Here is a 19,436-nt window from a genome sequence, read left to right as displayed (position 1 = left end):
CCTCCTGGTACTCTCTTTCCATGCTCAGCGTCTTATCATGGGTTTCCAGACATGCCTCTTTGCATCGGACCTGCACATCTATAGAGGCGGGAACCATTTCTTTGGTCTTAGTCTCTAGATCAGGGGAGGGCAATGATTTTCGCAGGGGGCCCACTCCACAAATTTTGGTAAGTCGTCACAGACTGCACATTTCCTATGAATGAAATTACCTTACCATCTATTGTAAAAAGACCTCCGTTATATTGTTTACACAAAGTAATTACACTTAATAACAATTAACTGAATATATGATTATCCAAAACTTATCTTAGAAGGCAATTTATATTGCAAACTGTTTTGTGAACACTTGTAAAATTTGTAATAACACTAACACTAAGCTTTTACTTACAACTTATGTTCATTATTAAAATTAAGTGTAAAAGAAGAAATTAAACTCAGTGTGAAAAAGAAAGTCTCTGGGCATTAACAAGGGAGGTTGTCAGATGTCATTTCTGTTGTTGCAATGCGGAGCACTGCTGCAAGGTGGTCATAATTGATCCAAGATCTGTTCTTTGATTTATTGAATTTCATCACAGAAAATGTCTGCTCGGAGACACAAATTGATCCGAACAGTATAAACATCTTTTGATGAGCCTTGATCTTCAGAAAGTTCTGTTCATTGAGAGATGTGTAAAACCTCGGAAGTGACACTAGTTAAGTTGCTCCGCAAGCAATGCATCACACTGCAAGTCAATAAGCTCAAGTTGGAGGTCACTTGGAGTGTTGTCCACGGACCATATTACATGTGAAAGGGGAGGAGATCAAAGCCATGTCATTTTCTATCATTCTAAAATCCTCAAAGTGGCAAGAAAATTCAGCATGCATATCAGTAACAAATTATTTCCAGGTTCTGGTCAGATATTGTAATCCGTTGCAAAGTGGGGAAGTGTGTGAACTGCTTGTTTCTTCTTCGAGTGCTTGCTCATAACAATTCCAATTAGGTGTGCGCACGCCGCGTGCACGTTCATTGGAAGATTTTTACCCTAGCAACACTCGGTGGGTGAGCTGGGTCGCCCCCTGGAGTGGCGCCATTATGGCGCCGGATATATACCCCTGCCTACCCAACGACCCTTCAGTTCCTTCTTACCGCCCGTGACGGTCGTTGGAACTGTGGAGCGCGGCTTTGCTGATCTCCACGTCCCTAGCTACTTGTAGTTCTTTGCTGTTTATTGTGTGTATAGTTCGAGTTCTTGTAGTTATAGTTAGTATTAGTTGTTATATTTATAGTTAGTGTATATAGTTTAAGGGGGGATTGGAGATTAGCCCCTTTCCTCCACCCCGGTACGGGCCCATGCCCAAGACACCGGGATTCAAACTGTGGTCGGTATGCCAAAAGCCGATGCCAATAGGGGATCCCCGCGACTTTTGCCTCAAGTGCCTTGGGGAATCCCACCTTACCGATAAGTGCCGCATCTGCAAGTCGTTTAAACCAAGGACGAAGAAGGAGCGGGACTTTCGATTGAAACAGCTCCTCATGGAGTCGGCACTTAATCCTGCAGTGTCTGTACCGAGCGCCCAACAGACTGCTTCTGTAAGGAGCGCCCCTTCGACCCCGGACCGCTCCGGTACTGAGAAGGTGCCCCGGCACCGACTCTTACCGGTACCGACATCTGTTTGGCACTGCTCCCTGTCCCCGAGACCCAGGGAGAAACATAGCACTCCAGCTGCTTCAGCTCCACAGAAGGAGCGCTCTTCGAAGACGGTTCGTCCAGCACCGTCATCTGCCATGGCACCGTCGACTGTGGCACCGCCGATTGCGGCTCCACCGAGCGCAGCACCATCGATTCCGGTCCCACAAGGGCCATTGAGTCTGTTGCCTGACAGCTCCCTGGCTCATGCTGTGGTTGAGCTTGCCGTCTCTTCTACACCGGAGACCTTCTGCACGGTAAGAGAGCTCATCACCATGATGGAGCCAACATGGTCTCAACCCCAGGCACCGCCAGTGCGAGTCATACAATCCATCAGGAAACCGGCCCAAGTAAGGCCACCTTCCGTTGGTCCAACAGAGAGACGTCGTTCAAGATCACGGTCTCACAGACGCTCTCTATCACGCCGTTCCCGCTCCCGGCGCCGCTTGCAGTCTCAGCACCGCTCTCCATCGCAGTACCGGTCGTGCTTGCGGCACTATTAGACATCTCGTTCGCCAGCCAGATGCTTCCGGTACTGACCCGACCCACGGCACTGCTCTCGGCACCGTGTATCCTGCAGTCGCTCCAGACGAAGGGACTCGAGATCCCGGTCGACCTCCAGGCACCGCTACGGTAGAAGGTCCCGGTCTCGCTCATGGTACCGTTATAGCTCCCGGTACCACTCCCCAGTACTGCCCCGGGATCGAGCATCCAGAACAGTGGTTCCCTCCCAAGGCCTATTGGCACCGCCGTGGCCATCGAGACACACATCGGTGTCATCACAGGCTGGTAGCACATCCTTTCCTCAGGAGTGTGACTCTGACGTCCCCAGCCATATATTTCCAGAGAGCCAGAGCCACGAGCAAGGGCCTCATCACTGGTCCTTCTGGACACCGTGGGCATACCACCAAGCCCAAGGTGCTCCATCAGTGGCTCCATGATCGGCCCCGTCAGAACACCGGGTACCACAGGGGACAGTAAGCCACCTCCCCCCAAGGGCACGGATGAGGCTCCGATACCATCTGCAGACACACAGGTTCCAGCTGACGCAGATGACGCTCCTGAAGTACAGGAGCCTCCACAGGACCCCCTGGTCCTGGGCCTCTCCTCCTCTCCTCCTCACCTGACGAGGCGGTGGCGGGAACACCCTCCTCAGACCATCCACTAATTGATCTCAGGGCCCATCAAGACCTTTTGAGACGAGTGGCTCAGAATATGAACTTACAGGTGGAGGAGGTCCCTGAAATAGAGGACCCTGTCGTGGACATCCTATCAGCTGATGCACCTACTAGAGTGGCACTTCCGTTTATCTGTACCATACAGGCTAATGCGGACACCATTTGGCAATCCCCAGCCTCGATTCCACCTACAGCAAGGGTAGTAGAGAGAAAATATATGGTCCCCTCAAAGGGATATGAATATCTCTGCATTCACCCACCTCCTTGCTCTTTAGTGATGCAATCGGTGAACGAGAGGGAGCGTCATGGCCAGCAAGCCCCGGCTCCTAAGTCACAGGAGGCTAGACGTATGGACCTCCTAGGCCGCAAAATATACTCGGCGGGGGCCTTCAATTTAGGGTGGCAAACCAAAAAGCCCTCCTAAGTCGATTATCTTTAACACGTGGGTGTCCTTGGGGAAGTTTACGGAGCTTCTTCCCCAGGAGTCCCATCAAGAATTTACGGCCCTACTTGAAGAAGGTAAAAAGGTAGCAAGAACCTCCCTCCAGGCCTCTCTGGATGGAGCGGACTCTGCAGCCAGAACTCTGGTATCAGGAGTGACGATGAGGCGTATCTCCTGGCTCCAGGTAACAGGCCTTCCCCCTGAATTACAAGAAACTATTCAGTATTTGCCCTTCGAAGGCCAGGGCCTGTTCTCAGATAAGACTGACCCCAGATAGCAAAGTCTGAAGGACAATTGCGTTATAATGCGCTCGCTGGGTATGCACACACCAGTGACCCAACGCAGGACCTTCCGGCCCCAGCCATACCGCCCTTATGCCCTGCCTAGGCCACGTCAGGACTTTAGCAGAAGGCGTGGTACAGGGAATCGTTGGAGACAGTCTGGCCCTCAAGGAAGTCAAAATCAGGCGCCCCCTAAACCACCAGCAGGGCCCAAGCAGAACTTTTGATGGGATGCCCGAGAGCGACCCACCAGTTGCTCTACCGGATCCTTCTCCTCCCTTTTTCAACCACCTCTCCCAATTCCTCCCTGCCTGGTCCCAGCTAACTTAAGATCGTTGAGTCCTGCGCACCGTGGAAGTGGGATACCACCTCGTTTGTTTCAACCCCGCCTTCCCAACCTCCCTCCCCATCCTTCTTCAGGAACCCTTCTCATGAGCAATTCCTCTTACAAGAGGTCCAGTCACTCCTAGCTTTTGGAGCCATACAGGAGGTGCCAAAAGACATGAGGGGCAAGGGGTTTTATTCCCGCTACTTCCTAATCCTCAAGGCAAAGGGAGGTCTACGACCGATCCTAGACCTGCGAGAACTCAACAACTTCATGATAAAGCTGAAGTTCCGCATGATAACCCTGGGGACCATTATCCTGTCCCTGGATCCGGGAGACCGGTATGCCGCCCTCGATATGAAGGATGCATACTTCCACATCGCAATTTACCCACCACACAGACGGTACCTCCGTTTTGTGGTCAACCATCAACACTTTCAGTTCACTGTACTTCCGTTTGGCCTTTCTACGGCTCTGCGTGTGTTCACAAAATGCATGGCTGTAGTCGCCGCCTCCCTCTGGCATCATCGGGTACACGTCTACCCGTATCTCGACAATTGGCTCATTCGAGGGACTTCCCAGTTACAAGTGTCGCAGCACCTGTGCATCATCAAAGAGCTCTTTGGGAGCCTAGGCCTGATGATCAACACAGAGAAGTCTACTCTGACACCCATGCAGAGAATAGACTTCATCGGAGCGGTTCTGGACTTCAATCTGGCCAGAGCCTGCCTCCCGCAGTCGCGTTTTCAAGCAATGGCTTCAATTATTCGAGGTCTTCAAACCTTCCCGACAATGGCTATGCGCACTTGCCTCAGCCTAGTAGGTCACATGGCCTCCTGCACCTTTGTGACCAAGCACACGAGGCTATGCCTCCATCCCTTTCAAACCTGGCTTGCATCAATATACCAACCACACAGAGACAGCCTGGACTCGGTGCTCACTATTCCCTGGAAGGTTTTGGGCTCCCTAACCTGGCGGCTAAACTCCACTCTAGTCTGTGCAGGGATGCCATTCCACCCACCGCAACCCTCGATGGCCCTAATCACGGACTCATCATCTCTGCGTTGGGGTGCCCACCTCGAGGGCCTCTGCATTCAAGGCCTCTGGTCGCCTCAAGAGCTGGCCTTACACATCAATGTGCGGGAGCTGAGAGCGGTCCGTCTAGCATGCCAGGTGTGGAGACCATCTCCAAGGCCGTAATGTATCAGTGTTAATGGACAACACAACGGCCATGTTTTACATAAACAAGCAGGGCAGAGCACGCTCCTCCCTCCTCTGTCAAGAAGCCTTCCACCTCTGGGACTTTTACATAGCCCACTCGATCGATTTGGTAGCGTCTTTTCTCCCAGGAGTCCAGAACACTCTGGCGGATCACCTTAGAAGATTCTTCCTATCTCACAAGTGGTCAGTTCATCCGGACGTCATCCATTCTGTTTTCCAGAGATGGGGGTTTCCCCACATCCTCTTTGGCTCCTGAGAGAACAGGAAATGCCAGGTGTTCTGCTCCTTCCAGAGATGCTCCCTGGGCTCCGTCTCAGACACATTCCTGATCCCGTGGAAGAGGCACCTGCTCTATGCCTTCCCACTATTTCCGCTCGTCCACAGAGTCCTACTCAAGCTCTGCAGGGACAGTGCCCACCTGATCCTGATTGCTCCAGCGTGGCCGAGGCAGCACTGGTACACCATGTTGTTCGACCTCTCAGTGGCAGACCCGATTCCCCTGCCACTCTGGCCGGATCTCATAACACAGGAATTTGGCAGGCTTCACCATCCGGACCTGCAGTTTCTTCATCTCACAGCATGGTTGCTGCATGGTTGAGCCAGTCTGAGTTGCGTTGTTCTGCCTCCGTCCAACAGGTGCTCTTGGGCAGTAGTAAGCCTTCCACTAGGATGACATATCTGGCCAAGTGGAAGCATTTCTCCTGCTGGTGTGCTCAGTGTAGCTCATTCCCCAGGGAGGTGTCTGTTCCTACTGTCCTGGACTACCTCTGATCTCTGAAAGAACAGGGCCTAGCGGTCTCTTCCATAAAGCTGCATCTGGCAGCCATCTCCGCCTTCCACCCAGGGGAAAATGGCCAATCAATCTTCTCTCACCCCGTAGTTTCAAGGTTCTTCAAGGGATTGGAAAGTTCGTACCCTCAAGTCAGATGCCCGACCTCTACCTGGGATCTCAACCTGGTGCTAGCCAAGCTTATGGGTGCTCCTTTCGAACCACTGGCCACCTGCTCGCTGTTGTACCTTTCCTGGAAGACAGCCTTCCTCATCGCTATTACTTCAGCGAGACGAGTATCTGAGCTTCGGGCCTTGACTGCGGACCCCCCGTGTATGGTAATCCATAAGGACAAGGTAGAGCTGCGACCACACCCCTCCTTACTCCCTAAGGTGGTGTCCGCCTTTCATGTCAATCAAAACATCTTCCTCCCAGTCTTTTTCCTGAAGCCGCACCCATCGCTTCGAGAACAACAGCCGCACACCCGAGACATTCGCAGGGCTCTCGCCTTTTATATCGAGAGAACAAAACCCTTCCGAAGGTCACCTCAGCTCTTTGTAGCTGTGGCAGACTAGATGAAAGGCCTACCGGTCTCATCCCAATGAATTTCATCTTGAGTAACATCCTGCATCCGTACATGCTATGGTTTGGCTCATGTTCCGGCTAGCCACCTCACCGACCATTCCTCTCGGGCTCAAGCTTCATCTGCAGCCTTCCTGGCCCATGTTACTATCCAGGAAATATGTCGAGCAGCTACCTGGTCATCGATTCACACCTTTACCTCACATTACGCATTAGTTCAACAGTCCAGAGATGATGCAGCATTTGGCTCAGCAGTTTTGCATTCTGCAACATCTCCGACCCCACCGCCTAGGTAAGGCTTGGGAATCACCTAATTGGAATCGATATGAGCAAGCAGTCGAAGAAGAAAAGACGTTACTCATCTTTGTAACTGTTGTTCTTCGAGATGTGTTGCTCATATCCATTCCAAACCCGCCCTCCTTCCCCTCTGTTGGAGTAGCTGGCAAGAAGGAACTGAAGGGCCATTGGGTCGGCAGGGGTATATATCCGGCGCCATAACGGCGCCACTCCAGGAGGCGACCCAGCTGACCCACTGAGTGTTGCTAGGGTAAAAATCTTCCGACGAACGTGCACGTGATGCGCGCACACCTAATTGGAATGAATATGAGCAACATATCTCGAAGAACAACAGTTACAAAGGTGAGTAACCATCTTTTCCAATCTGATGGGAACAGGAGCAACTTTTTCATGAAAGACTTGACAAGGGAATACATGTCATGAACAAAAATCCCCTTACCTTAAAGTTTCTAGTTCAGTTTGTTCATGTCACCCATAACATCAGTGGCAAATGCAAAATCAGAGAGCCAGTTCACATCGTTCAGTTGAAGGAAATCCACATCTTGGCCTTTCGTTTTCAAAAACAAATCAATCTCTGCTCTCAGACTCCACACTCTTTTCAGAACTTCCCCCAACCTAAGCCATCTAACATTTGTATGGTACTGAACATCCCTGAGCTCTGACTCGGACTCTTCTAGCAGAGAGACAAATTGCCTGTGGTTTAATGTTCATGCTCCAATAAAGTTGACCAATTTTGTAACTGTATCCATGACCTTGCTTAACTTCAGAACACTTTTACAGAGGACCTCTTGGTGAATAATACAATGTAGAAAAATTATTTTCTGCTCTGAGTTTGTTTTTGTCACTTGGTCTTGTATTATTTTCAACAATTCAACATTTTTGCCTGTCATATTAGGGCTTCCATCAGTGGTCACACACCAATTTCTTCCGCTCCAATCCCAATTTTGAGACACTGTTATTTACTGCCTCCAGTAGATCTTTTCCAGTGGTCATATTTTTCATTGACTGCATCGATGCTAGTTCTTCTGTAAGTCCAAAATTTGCAGTAATACCTTGAATGAAAATCAACAACTGGGCTGTGTCTCTAATGTCATAACTTTTGTTGAGTGCTGGTGCTAAGTATGAGAAATCATTTACCTTGGTTTTTCAACTGTTGGTCCAGGTTCTCAGAGTTTTCTTCTATGTCTCACCACTGTTCACCTTGACAATGAAATGTTTTCGAAGTGCTTTTTCTTGTCTGGGCACAATATCGCAGCAGAGTCAACCAAACATTCCTTGATAAATTCTCCCTCGGAGAATGGTTTGCTGTTTTTGGAGATTGTGTGCAATCATGTAGCTCATTCTTCTAATTCCATCTTGTGCTGCGGACAGTTTTGTGAAAAAACTTTGCTCTTTTGCATTCGAGTAACCATCTAATGCGCTTTTCTTTCTCTTCGGCAGACATGTTCTTATATGTAGATGCATGTTTGCTCTCAAAATGCCGGTTTTAAGTTGTAGTCTTTGAATAGTGCCACACTTTCTTTGCAATGTAAGCACACAGCTTTCCCTGCCACATCAGTAAAAAAGTATTTTGAAGTCCACTCTTTGTTAAATACTCAGCATTCAGCATCTACTTTCCTCTTCTTCGATAAACTTATTTTTAAATTCTACTCCTACACGTCAGAGCCATGTAATAAAATAATTTGCACAAAAACTGAGGGCTATTAAGTACTGTTGATTTTGTGGAATAGGGGGTAGGGGAATGTGACAAAGTGCATTTACCTTCTTCTCTTTTTTGGCTTTCATCCTGCTATGAGCTCTGTGAGCAGAGGTGAAAGTAAGCTGGTCTGGTACAGCGTACCACTAAGAAAGAGGGCACCGGTACACAGTCGTCTGTACTGGCAGGGCCACTGATGGGATGTGGGGTGCCAGGAGCGTCTGCCCGTGGCCCTTTAAATCACCATCTGAGCCCCGGGCCAGGCAGCACTGAAGGGCTAGCTGGGGGAGTCTGGCCCCAGCCCTGCCCCTTCCACCCCAGGCCCCGCCTCTTCTGGGAGCCCAGAGCCACCACCCCCCACCTTGCCCAGGACCCCGGCCGCCCTGCAACACAACCCCGTTAAGTTACTTTCACCCCTGTCTGTGAGAATGGAGGTCTGCACCAAAACAAAGCCCTGTTGGCTTATTTTGGGCGTTCCCCCTAAGGAGTTTGTTGCAGGGTCAGGGCCTTAGTTATTACTAATTTCTGGATTCATAAAACAGAGTTTTTTGTTTATATACCAGACAAGGAAGATAATTACCAACAGTTTAAGACAAATCGGCAAACTCATGAGTGACTATTACTGGGGTCCTCTATGTTTTTAAAGAGATTAAGTGTAAAAGAAATGAATTTTAAAAAAATATTTAACATTCATGTTATTTTTTAGAAGAAATCCTCTCTTGTGGGACTAGTTAAGTTAGGTGTTTTGATGCCTAGCAATACATGAACTGCTGCAAAGATCACATCATATTTCAAGAATCCCATAATGAATAGTTCTAAATCCCGTGTAAAATGCTGGTTAGGAACTAGCCCAAACCAGAATCCTTTATTCCGTAGAAGTTTGTGACTAAGTAAGAACTGTAGCAGTTATTGTAAATTGTTATGTTGACAGTTTTACAAATGCTGATGTATGACATAAGTCTGTACACCACTATTGGAAGCCACAGTTGTGGTGGTGATTTTTCTGTGCCTGTAATGTGCGAGTAGCAGTGCTGAAAGCCGACAAGTGATGCGTGGAAGCTATGTATCCATATGGGTGAGCAGTGTTCTGTGGTAGAATAAACAGGGCCCAGTGCAAAGATCCATAGGCAGCGCTGCCGACAGAATTAACGGGCCCCTGGACAAGGGCATTATGCACCTGCCCCAGGAAGGTCCAAGGGATTGTGGGATCAGTGCAAAAATCCACAGGCCCACCAGTGGTTGAATAGTGTGTTGTGTGTAGATATGGTGCACGCTGTGCAACCAAACAAGATGGCTAGTAAGAAGATATTGCCCCATGCAACAGTGCAATTCCCTAGTACAGACAACCCTGCATTGATAGGATGGTTTTAATATTCTAACGTGCCAACAATGCATAGTTCTAAGATGGGTCTCAAACAAACAATCCCTATCTGTATACTACTTAAACATCATTGTAGCTGGCACAGTTCAGTTCCCACTACAGAAGAAACCCCAGTCAATCCGAATTTAAAATCACTTGTTAGAAGTGACCCCTGCACATTCATTTCTTTCTCTTCTATTAAATTACATTTAATTTTTTAGAGGCCAAGAATTGTAACAAAATAATGTTGACCACAGTGCATTTCTTTTATAATTATAGTTTTGTGTCATGTTTATATCATACAGTATTATCTTTGTCAGATCAAATAAGCACTGTGTTGAGTGTCTTCCTTTCTTCACAGTGGACTTGAAAAATAAAAACTGTTCTTCTCAATACAGACAGTTGGCAGGGAGCTGCTGCTCCATTTGATAGACTTCCTGGTGACCAATGATAAGAGTGATCCAGTTGTTACAAGGCTAATCAATAGCACACGGATTCATATCATGCCATCAATGAACCCGGATGGATTTGAAGCTACAACAACGCATGATTGTTATTACTCAGAAGGAAGGTAAGGATATGTGTTTTTTCAGGGTAGAGTAGGGGGCAGAGGAGACAGTAAATAGGGAGGTTGTTGTTTGTTTTGTTAACATTTAGAGATAGCCAAGCAGCTGGGTCATACTTGGTGGATAGAATAGCCTAGAAGCTACACTCGGGATATGTTTTGGGCCACAGTCTTTAGAAGACCACAGGGCTTTGCTTTGAAGAAATGGGACACAGGGCTTTGCTTTGAAGAAAGCTGTCAGACACTGGGTGTGCGAGAGAGAAAGCATGTGCATGCATGTGCCCTTGGAGATCTAGGGGTACAGGGAGGAGAGAGAGAATGCCAGCTCTGAACTAGAGAGGAATGATCATCGGTTTTAAGTGGTTTTAAGCTTGGGTTGTTCTGGATTCTGACTCAAAGTACATCTTCTCGGGATCCCCAAGATGCCAAAAAATAAGAACAGTCACAAGGACTTAACTTCAACTGAGAATCTCAAATTTTCAGAATCAGGGGCAGGCGGAATGCCCTCTGCCCCCAACCCTTCTTTGAGATGAGGTGGAAGATGGAAATCTTAAAATGAATCTGTTTGCTGGGGGTGGGGGAAGACATAAATGAATACAGTGTTTAACAATACAAATGCCAAACTGGGCGAAGCCTCCACTTCTCACCTGCCCCACCAAGAAAGAAAATTTAAGAATTCACATTAAAACTAGACATTTTATGCACTACAAAAGCACATGTTATTCCACCCACCCCTACAGCAGAACACTTACGGTGTCTCAGTTGATTTCTACTCTGGGCCAATTTTAGGCAAAGATGGAACAGACAGCTATAGAGAACTCTGCATCGGTGGGGAGGTGCTGTGTAGTGCTTCCTCTAAAGCAATGATGGCTGTATTCTTACAGCACATCTCCACTGAGAATTTTTGTCAATTCTCTGACGGTTGGTCTAGCTCCAATGTTGCTAGCATAGACTGCCCGCAGCATTTTTACATTTGTACATTGTCCATATTGCTTTTATCCAGTTAAGACAGGGTAAAAATATTAGCAGCCATGTTCACAATAGCTGCAGTGGTACTAGACCATTGGCAGGAGAACTGTCAAGTTCCCAATGAAGACAAAGCCCTAGGCCCCATCTATGCTAACAAAAGGCAGAATTACAAAACAGTATTAAAAAGCAGTCTCAGTAATGTGGATGAGGTTGTGCAAATGGTCCTGGCTTCAAGGGATATTGCACTAATGGCAGCTGGCTCTGTGTGTGCAAAATATTTGATGCCAAAGAAAACATAAACGCTGTGCCACTTTTGCAAACCCCTATATGTTCTAGTGTTATTGCTGGTGACCCTGCAGAGACTAAAAAAGGTAGACAATTTTAAAAAGCCAGAGGAAAAAGAGACAGAATGGAAAAGTATAAGGAAGAGAAATGCTAAGTGGCAGAGAACAAATTAACAAAGTTGGGAAGGTAGAGAAGAACAAAGTGCTCAATCCTGCATATTCATGCAAGTAGTTGTGCTGATTGTACTAGGACTACTTGTGTAACTAAGAATTGGGTTCTCTTGGGTCTTTTGCCGTGGCTATCATAGTCACTTTGGCAACCTAGGGGATTTGGCGCTTTATCGAACTAGAGTAAGCCCTGCTTTTGGATAAGGTAGATATTTATTCCTGAAACAAGTGGGCTAAGAATCTTTAAATGGAGGATGGGGTTTTTTTTCCCATTGGGTGAAGCATCCAAAGGATTGATGCTAAGCTAATGAAACTGTCATAAACAGATGAGAAAAGTTAATAGCACAGAAGTACTTTATATCTCTTTGACTGTAAAGGGTTAACAAGTTCAGTAAGCCTGGCTGTCACCTGACCAGAGGACCAATCAGAGGACAGGATACTTTCAAATCTTGAGGGAGGGAAGTTTTTGTGTTGTGCTGTTAGTTTTGGTTGTTGTTCACTCGGGGGGCTCAGAGGGACCAGATGTGCAACCAGGTTTCTCTCCAATCTCCCTGATACAGGTTCTTATAGATCCAGAATAGTGAGTACAAGGTAGATAAAGCGAGTTAGGCTTATGTTTGTTTTCTTTATTAGCAAATGTGTATTTGGTTGGAAGGAGTTCAAATGTGCATTTGGCTGAAAGGAGTTCAAATTGGTATTTTGCTGAAAAGATTTTAATTTGTACTTGTATACTTAGGCTGGGAGAGTATTCCCAGTGTCTATAGCTGAAAGACCCTGTACCTATTCCATTTTAAATTTACAAAGATAATTTTTACTGTTTTTCCTTCTTTAATTAAAAGCTTTTCTTGTTTAAGAACCTGATTGTTTTTTTATTCTGGTGAGACCCCAGGAGCCTGGGTCTAGATCCACCAGGGAATTAGTGGGGAGAAAGGAGGGAAGGGGGAGAGAGAGGTTAATTTCTCTCTGTGTCAGTATTACTTTCTGTCTCAGGGAGAATCTGGGAGGGAGAGAGAGAAGGAGGGGGAAAGGTGCATTTTCCTCTCTGTTTAAGATTCAAGGAGTTTGAATCACAGTGATCTTCCAGAGTAACCCAGGGAGGGGAAGCCTGGGAGAGGCAACGGTGAGGGAAAGGGTTTTCTTTCCTTGTGTTAAGATCCAGAGGGTCTGGATCTTGGGGGTCCCCGGGCAAGGTTTTGAGGGGACAAGAGTGTACCAGGCACTGGAATTCCTGGTTGGTGGCAGCGCTACAGGTTCTAAGCTGGTAATTAGCTTAGGGTACCAGGCATGAATTCCTCTATCTTTTGAACGCTAAGGTTTAGAGTGGGGAATTGTACCATGACAGAGACTTTTAAAAATTAACACCCAAAGCTCAATATTAATCAGATGGGTAGACTGTCCTCCTAGTGGAGAAAAGAAAGGCAGAAATAAGCACTTGAACACAGGTTGGAATTTCAAACACCGTCAGAGGAAAAAATGCTTTGAATATCTATAAAGTTTTTGTAGCCACATGCTTGGAATGACTGCATTATGACTGGCAGTCATGTGTGAGTCATGGTTTCTTTCTAAACAAGTGGAAAACACACCCTTTTATTTCATACACTCCCTTATTTGCTTATGCAATGTTACATTTTACTATGTTTTGTGTGATGTTTCAAGCATCACTCCCAATGTCTCCACTTGGAAATATATTAATTACTCTACAGTAATCTGCCCATTGTGGGCAGAGGCTAGTAGCATACACAATGCAGAATAAAGTCACTATTTCGTGATTTGTGAAAACACAGTTTGTGATGCTCATTCTTTCCATGTACCGTTCCAGTAACTCTGTTCCCAACAGTCACTAACACAGATCCAAAGCATTGTGAATCTACTCAGATTCAACAGATTAACAAATATAGAACTGTATTTTCTCTTTCACAGGTTCAATAAGAATGGGGAAGATCTGAATAGGAATTTCCCTGATGTTTTCAACAGTAACAATGTCACAATCCAGCCAGAGACTCAAGCAGTGATAAATTGGATACAAAATGAGACATTTGTTCTTTCAGCTAACTTGCATGGTGGAGCACTGGTTGCCAGTTATACATTTGATAACGGTAACCCAGGTAAGCTAATATCTGTGTCTCTTATTTGGGTCCAGTTTTTTCTGCCTGCTTCAGTATGAGCAAAACAAAATGCCTCATGTGTTGAAGAGAAGCACCAGACTTACACAAGCTCACTGATACACTGATAGTACAGTTTCACTGGATCACACAAACTGATGTGTAGGTTTGGGGGCTTCATATTTTTTATGTAAGACAATATTTTGTGTGTTTTAACATTAACTTGGCTTGTACTGTGGTCATCTCTATTATACAGCTACTGGCTCTTTACAAGGCTATAGCAGATCACGAGATGATGATGTTTTCATACACCTTGCAAAAACCTACTCCTCCAACCATGCCAGCATGTACAAAGGGAATGAATGTGGGAATAAACCAGTCTTTCCATATGGCATTACTAATGGGTATGCCTGGTACCAACTGCAAGGTAAAAATTTCAGTGTTTTCCAATTTTCTCTGATCTCTACTGCTTTTATTTGATTCTCCAACATGTACTTGCTAAAACACACCTTTGCATTCCTTGACAGCGAAAGTTCTGTGACTTGTCCACACAAGTTTTACTCAAGTGAGCTGATTGTTAATTAACTTGAGCTATCCATTGTGTTTGCACATACTAATCTGGGCACTTCAGGACTCAAGCTTTTGTGGATCATCCAGCATGTACCAGTACGTTAGCTAACCCAAGTTAATGGGCCAGCTTCCACTGGCTGGGTCTTCAGCTCCTCCCTGCCCTTAAGCCAGGCTCTTTTACTGCTCCATCAGCCAGCATAGCACCTGTCACAGTTCAGGGCAATTGCACCCGTACTCCCCGTCTGTGGTCCAGCAAGGACATCAGCTCTCTGGCTTCCATCTCCCCTGGCTGTTACCTCTCTTGGGTGCATCTCTCTCGGGTGCATCTCTCTCTCTTCTGACCAAGTAATCTCCAGGCTGAACAGTTCTCTGCCTTAGAATCATAGGGTTGGAAGGGACCTCAGGAGGTCATCTAGTCCATCCCCCTGCTCAAAGCAGGACCAATCCCCAGACAGATTTTTGCCCCAGATCCCTAAATGGCCCCCTCAAGGATTGAACTCGCAACCCTGGGTTTAGCAGGCCAATGCTCAAACCACTGAGCTATCCCTCCCATGTTGTTATCAGTAAAAGACAAGCACTCAGAGCAAGCTTCTCTTGGCCTCTCTTCAGAGACTAACAGGGATCAGTAACAATTGTAAGTTAACCACCTAGCACTTCCTATTTTATTATTAAGATAAAAGCACTACAGAGAAAACATCAAAAACAATAAAAGAACCTACACGCATACTAATTTATTAACTAGAGTTCACCTCAACCCTACCATGAGCTCTGGCAGGAGCAATCCTTCAGAACCCCACCCAAGGGATTTCCTGACGGTTTCAAGTTCATCACAGTTTCAGCTCAGAACAAGCACACTCATGACTCGGTTAGGCCAGCCCTTATACAGTTCAGGGATCTTTGATCTGGAGTTTCCGGGAGCAGGTAATCAGCAGACACTTGGTTTCTCTGCCAAGGGCATAAATTCAAAGGGATGGATTCCAATGGGTCATTTGCATTCCCCTTACTCCCAGGTATTTCCTAGGAAATCCACTTTGCATGCATTGTTCCAAAAGGTCCTTTGAAGTTCCTCATATTACATTAATTGCAATTAAATGCAGATTGCATTAATTGTGTCTTCTGGCTAACAAAGTTCCATACAATTCCACAATAGTACATAAAGGTGCATTTTTAATACAGTGGACCGAAAGGTATTATACTTAATGCAGTAAAGTTTATCTTTATGAAATTAAGTTTGTGCAGAACATTGTCAATCTGTCACATCTCTTCAGAGCTCCTCCTTAACCACCTGGCACAGCTATCTGTCTATTGGCAAGCATCCACGAAGGTTTCCCCTCCCCTTCTGCTGTCAGGCCAGCTTTTCCTCATTCAAATAACACCACAAGTCCATCTCCTTCATTTGCACTTGCTCCATCACCCCCGCCCCTACAATACACAAAATGAGAGGGAAGAGGTTAATTTTTATGCATTAACATAGATGCACATACATATATGATGAACTCTGTGCCAAATTCTTATCTGTGCTATGCTTGTGTAAATCACGTGTAACTCCAGTTATCGGTAGAGTTCATCTGGTGTAGCTGAGATAAAAAAATCTCTCTCCTTTTGTTTAAAAATGAAAGAACCAGTTTCACATTTACGTAACATATCTTCATGTCTAATCACTGAAACAAAAACACCCCTATTTATATCCATGTGTAAATAACCAGATATACACACCTGAATAACCACATTCTATGTACTAGAATCATTACGAAAAGTGACACTATACACGTATTTAGTAAACTATTTTCAACTACTCAACCAGTCTTCTCCCAAGCTTGTCAAAGCCTACATTCCTCCCAGAGTTCTCCATACTGCAAATGCCACATCCAGGTTTTTAAAACCAAAGTACTACAGCAGGTGGATAAAAATCATTATATTAAAATATATATAATGGAATTTTATTTAAATTAAATACCTTTTATTTTTAAAAATAAACACACAAAATTAAATTTGAAATTATGACAACCTATGTTTAGTCCAAACTTACTATAACCTATTTAAAGCATTTAAATAAAAAATATATTCAAACCTGTTTACTGACAAAGTTTTAAAGAAAGTCAAACCACTGAAGTGGTGGAAGCCATTGGCTTAGCACCTGGAACCAGAGATTGTTGTAGTGCTAGTCCAGCAGTAACCTCTTCTGAAGTTGTAGAGAATATTTTCTTCATTTCAGTTTATTCATGTATTTCAGTTCATTAGCTAGTTAATTCAAAGTTAAGAAATCAATTAGGAGTTGAAAAAACATGGAAGCTTATTTTCCTCTTCCAATCTATGAATAAAAATTCAGTGTGAGAGAGTGAGATCTTCTAGTTCTAAAATCTTGAAGGACATAGTGACTAGAAAAAATCAGTTCAATTCATGAACTACAGATAATACTTCCTTTGTTTAATAAATCAGTTTTAAATGCAGAACATGCTTTGATAAAAATACATATTTTCCTTTTGTGTCCAGCACGTTTACAGTAAGTTTTATTTAACTAATAAAAACATCTAAATGCTGTTTTCGTGAATTTCTAATTTAATTCCATTTCAATCCAAATAATTTGACACACACAAAAAATAAATAAATCTAATAAATAAGATATCATTTGCCATTTTCTAACATAATAAAATGTGTAAAAACTAAAATGCTGAATAAATGTATTTTAAGCTAAATCATTGCTTAGATAAATATGTGTAAGATAGTGTATCCTCCCTGTTTAAATCAATTCACTTTGGTTCTCGGCATGCCAAAAAAACCCACACCTGAACAATTTTTTTCTTGTAAAAAAAAAATCACATTTTCCCCACATTCATAATTCAAATGACTAAAAGGATTTTGAGGCACAACTGAGCATGACAAACTTAGTGCCAAAATATAATTTTGTGTCTCCCTTATAGATACAAGTAGTTGAAGAGAGGTTTTGAATCAAAGGGTGCCCTTTTTCAACCATTATTATAGCCTCATTCTAGTAATTCTACCGCACTTTGGGATGGTTGCTTTTTTAAGTAAGCAGGTTTTCCACGGGGGATCATAAATCTAACTGACTATGGGATTAAAAAACAATTGTACTTCCCAATTTGTGGTAATTTGTCTAACTGAATTGCCCTTGCATCATGGAAATGAAGGAAATGCTTCAAGAAGGCTAGAGTTTAGAAAAAGTTGCAAGTCTCCTAGTCCATTTCTAGGTCTTACTCAGTGGCTCTTGCTGTAATAATCAAAGAATTTTTTTTTCTTAGGTGGGATGCAGGATTACAACTACATCTGGGGACAATGTTTTGAAATTACATTGGAGTTGTCATGCTGTAAATATCCACCAGCAAGTCAACTTCAGGACTTCTGGAATGACAACAAAGCTGCTTTGATTGAATACATTAAACAAGTTCATCTCGGTGGGTAGGCTTTTGTATTTTGAATTTCATCTGCTCAACTTCCAATACAGCTTGTAGGGTCAGCTGCAGTAACAACATGGACGTGGACATGTAACAGGCTCTCCAGCAACAGGCTAGAACCAAAAGAACTACTTCTATAAGGGACTTTGCCTTTCAATATGAAATCCGTTTTTTCTTGATTCTTGCTGAATTAAGAGACGGATGTAGCAGAGAGCTGTGTGCGCCATCCTCATTTTAGAAACAATCTTGTGAGCATGATGGTGGCTAAGGGAGGATAGTGAGACAGAGAATGTTGCTCAGAAGCAACTGGGACATCTGGAATATTAGATTGTGAATGCATTCATTCATAGATGGTTCTGAAGAAAAATGCAAACATTTTTTAAAAAACTGAGTGATGTAGGTGAACCCCATTTAACCTGAGATTGGGGTTTGAGAAAAAAGAGGAAATCTCCAAACTAAGTGTATGCGAACAGACCCATTTACAGTCAAAGCTGTGTTATCTGGCACTTTACCAAACAGAAAGCTTTAGAAACTGGCATTTCTGATATCTCCAAGTTCAAATCTTCAGTAGGGATGCCAGGCTCCCTACCTGGCTCTGCGTGGCTCCCCAGAAGCAGCGACATGTCCCTGCTGCTCCTAGGCAGAGGAATGGCTATGGGGTCTCTGTGTGCTGTCCCTGCCTCACCCCGAGCACTGGCTCCGCAGCTCCCATTGGCCAGAAGCCATGGCCAATGGGAGCAGCGGAGGTAATGCCTGCACCCAGAGCCCCCTGGTCCTACCTCCACCTAGGAGCAGCAAGGACATGTCACCACTTGCAGGGAGCTGCCCAAGGTGAGTGCAGCCGGAATCTGATACCCAAAAACCCCTCCCATGCCCCAACCCCCTGCCCCAAGCCTCACCCACACCCAAACTCTCTCCCAGAGCCTGTGTCCCACAACCTCTCCTGCACCCAAACTCCCTCCCTCCATTGGTAAGTATAACTCAGTTAACCGGAATTTTTGACTAACCAGCACCCCCGATTCCCCCAACCTGTTGGATAACAAAGCTTTTACTGTATCTAGCTTTATTCAAGTTGGATAGATATGGTCACAGTAGTGACACATAGCAGTCAAAGCACATACATCCAGCTTTCACACCTATTGGGGCAGTGAGCAATGACTAGCATTGATTAAAATAGAAATCTGTGGAAAGATGCAGCCATTCTAAGAGACATTTATGAAAAAGCTTTTTTAAATGGACTGACAAAACATATCATTTGTGTCAAATGGGAAAAGGGTGGGGCTTACTTTTTGTGGGTTTGCTTCATTTAGGTTCCTGGAGCTATTAAGAGCAGAATTCATCTGCCTTCTTCATGCCTGACAGCCGTCCAGGTTTCAACGTATCGATTAAAACTTCATAAGCCCGTGACCACACAGAGGGCCCATTTTTGCAGCTGTTCTCTGCACAGATCTTCCCATTGATCTCTATGGTGCTCCTATATGCAGAGCAGCTACAAAACTGAAGTCACCTAAAATAGAGACTTTTGTTCAACCAGTCTCTGGGAAGTG

At 45.0% G+C, this 19,436-nt stretch overlaps 1 protein-coding gene across 1 annotated transcript in view; it reads left to right on the top strand.

Moving 5' to 3' along the window:
* CPM (carboxypeptidase M) overlaps positions 1 to 19,436 on the top strand; it is a 95,762-nt gene that overhangs the window by 64,890 nt on the left and 11,436 nt on the right. Inside the window, exons 4-7 of the mRNA XM_050935421.1 lie at positions 10,217 to 10,389; positions 13,725 to 13,909; positions 14,163 to 14,333; positions 17,737 to 17,889. Of these exons, the coding sequence (XP_050791378.1) occupies positions 10,217 to 10,389; positions 13,725 to 13,909; positions 14,163 to 14,333; positions 17,737 to 17,889 (682 nt within the window). The remainder of the gene's footprint in view (positions 1 to 10,216; positions 10,390 to 13,724; positions 13,910 to 14,162; positions 14,334 to 17,736; positions 17,890 to 19,436) is intronic.

This window comes from Gopherus flavomarginatus, chromosome 1 (genome assembly GCF_025201925.1).
Source record: "Gopherus flavomarginatus isolate rGopFla2 chromosome 1, rGopFla2.mat.asm, whole genome shotgun sequence".
In the NCBI taxonomy this organism is placed as follows: domain Eukaryota; kingdom Metazoa; phylum Chordata; order Testudines; family Testudinidae; genus Gopherus; species Gopherus flavomarginatus.
The sequence above is the reverse complement of the archived record's forward strand: the minus strand, read 5'-3'. Positions and strand labels throughout refer to the sequence as shown.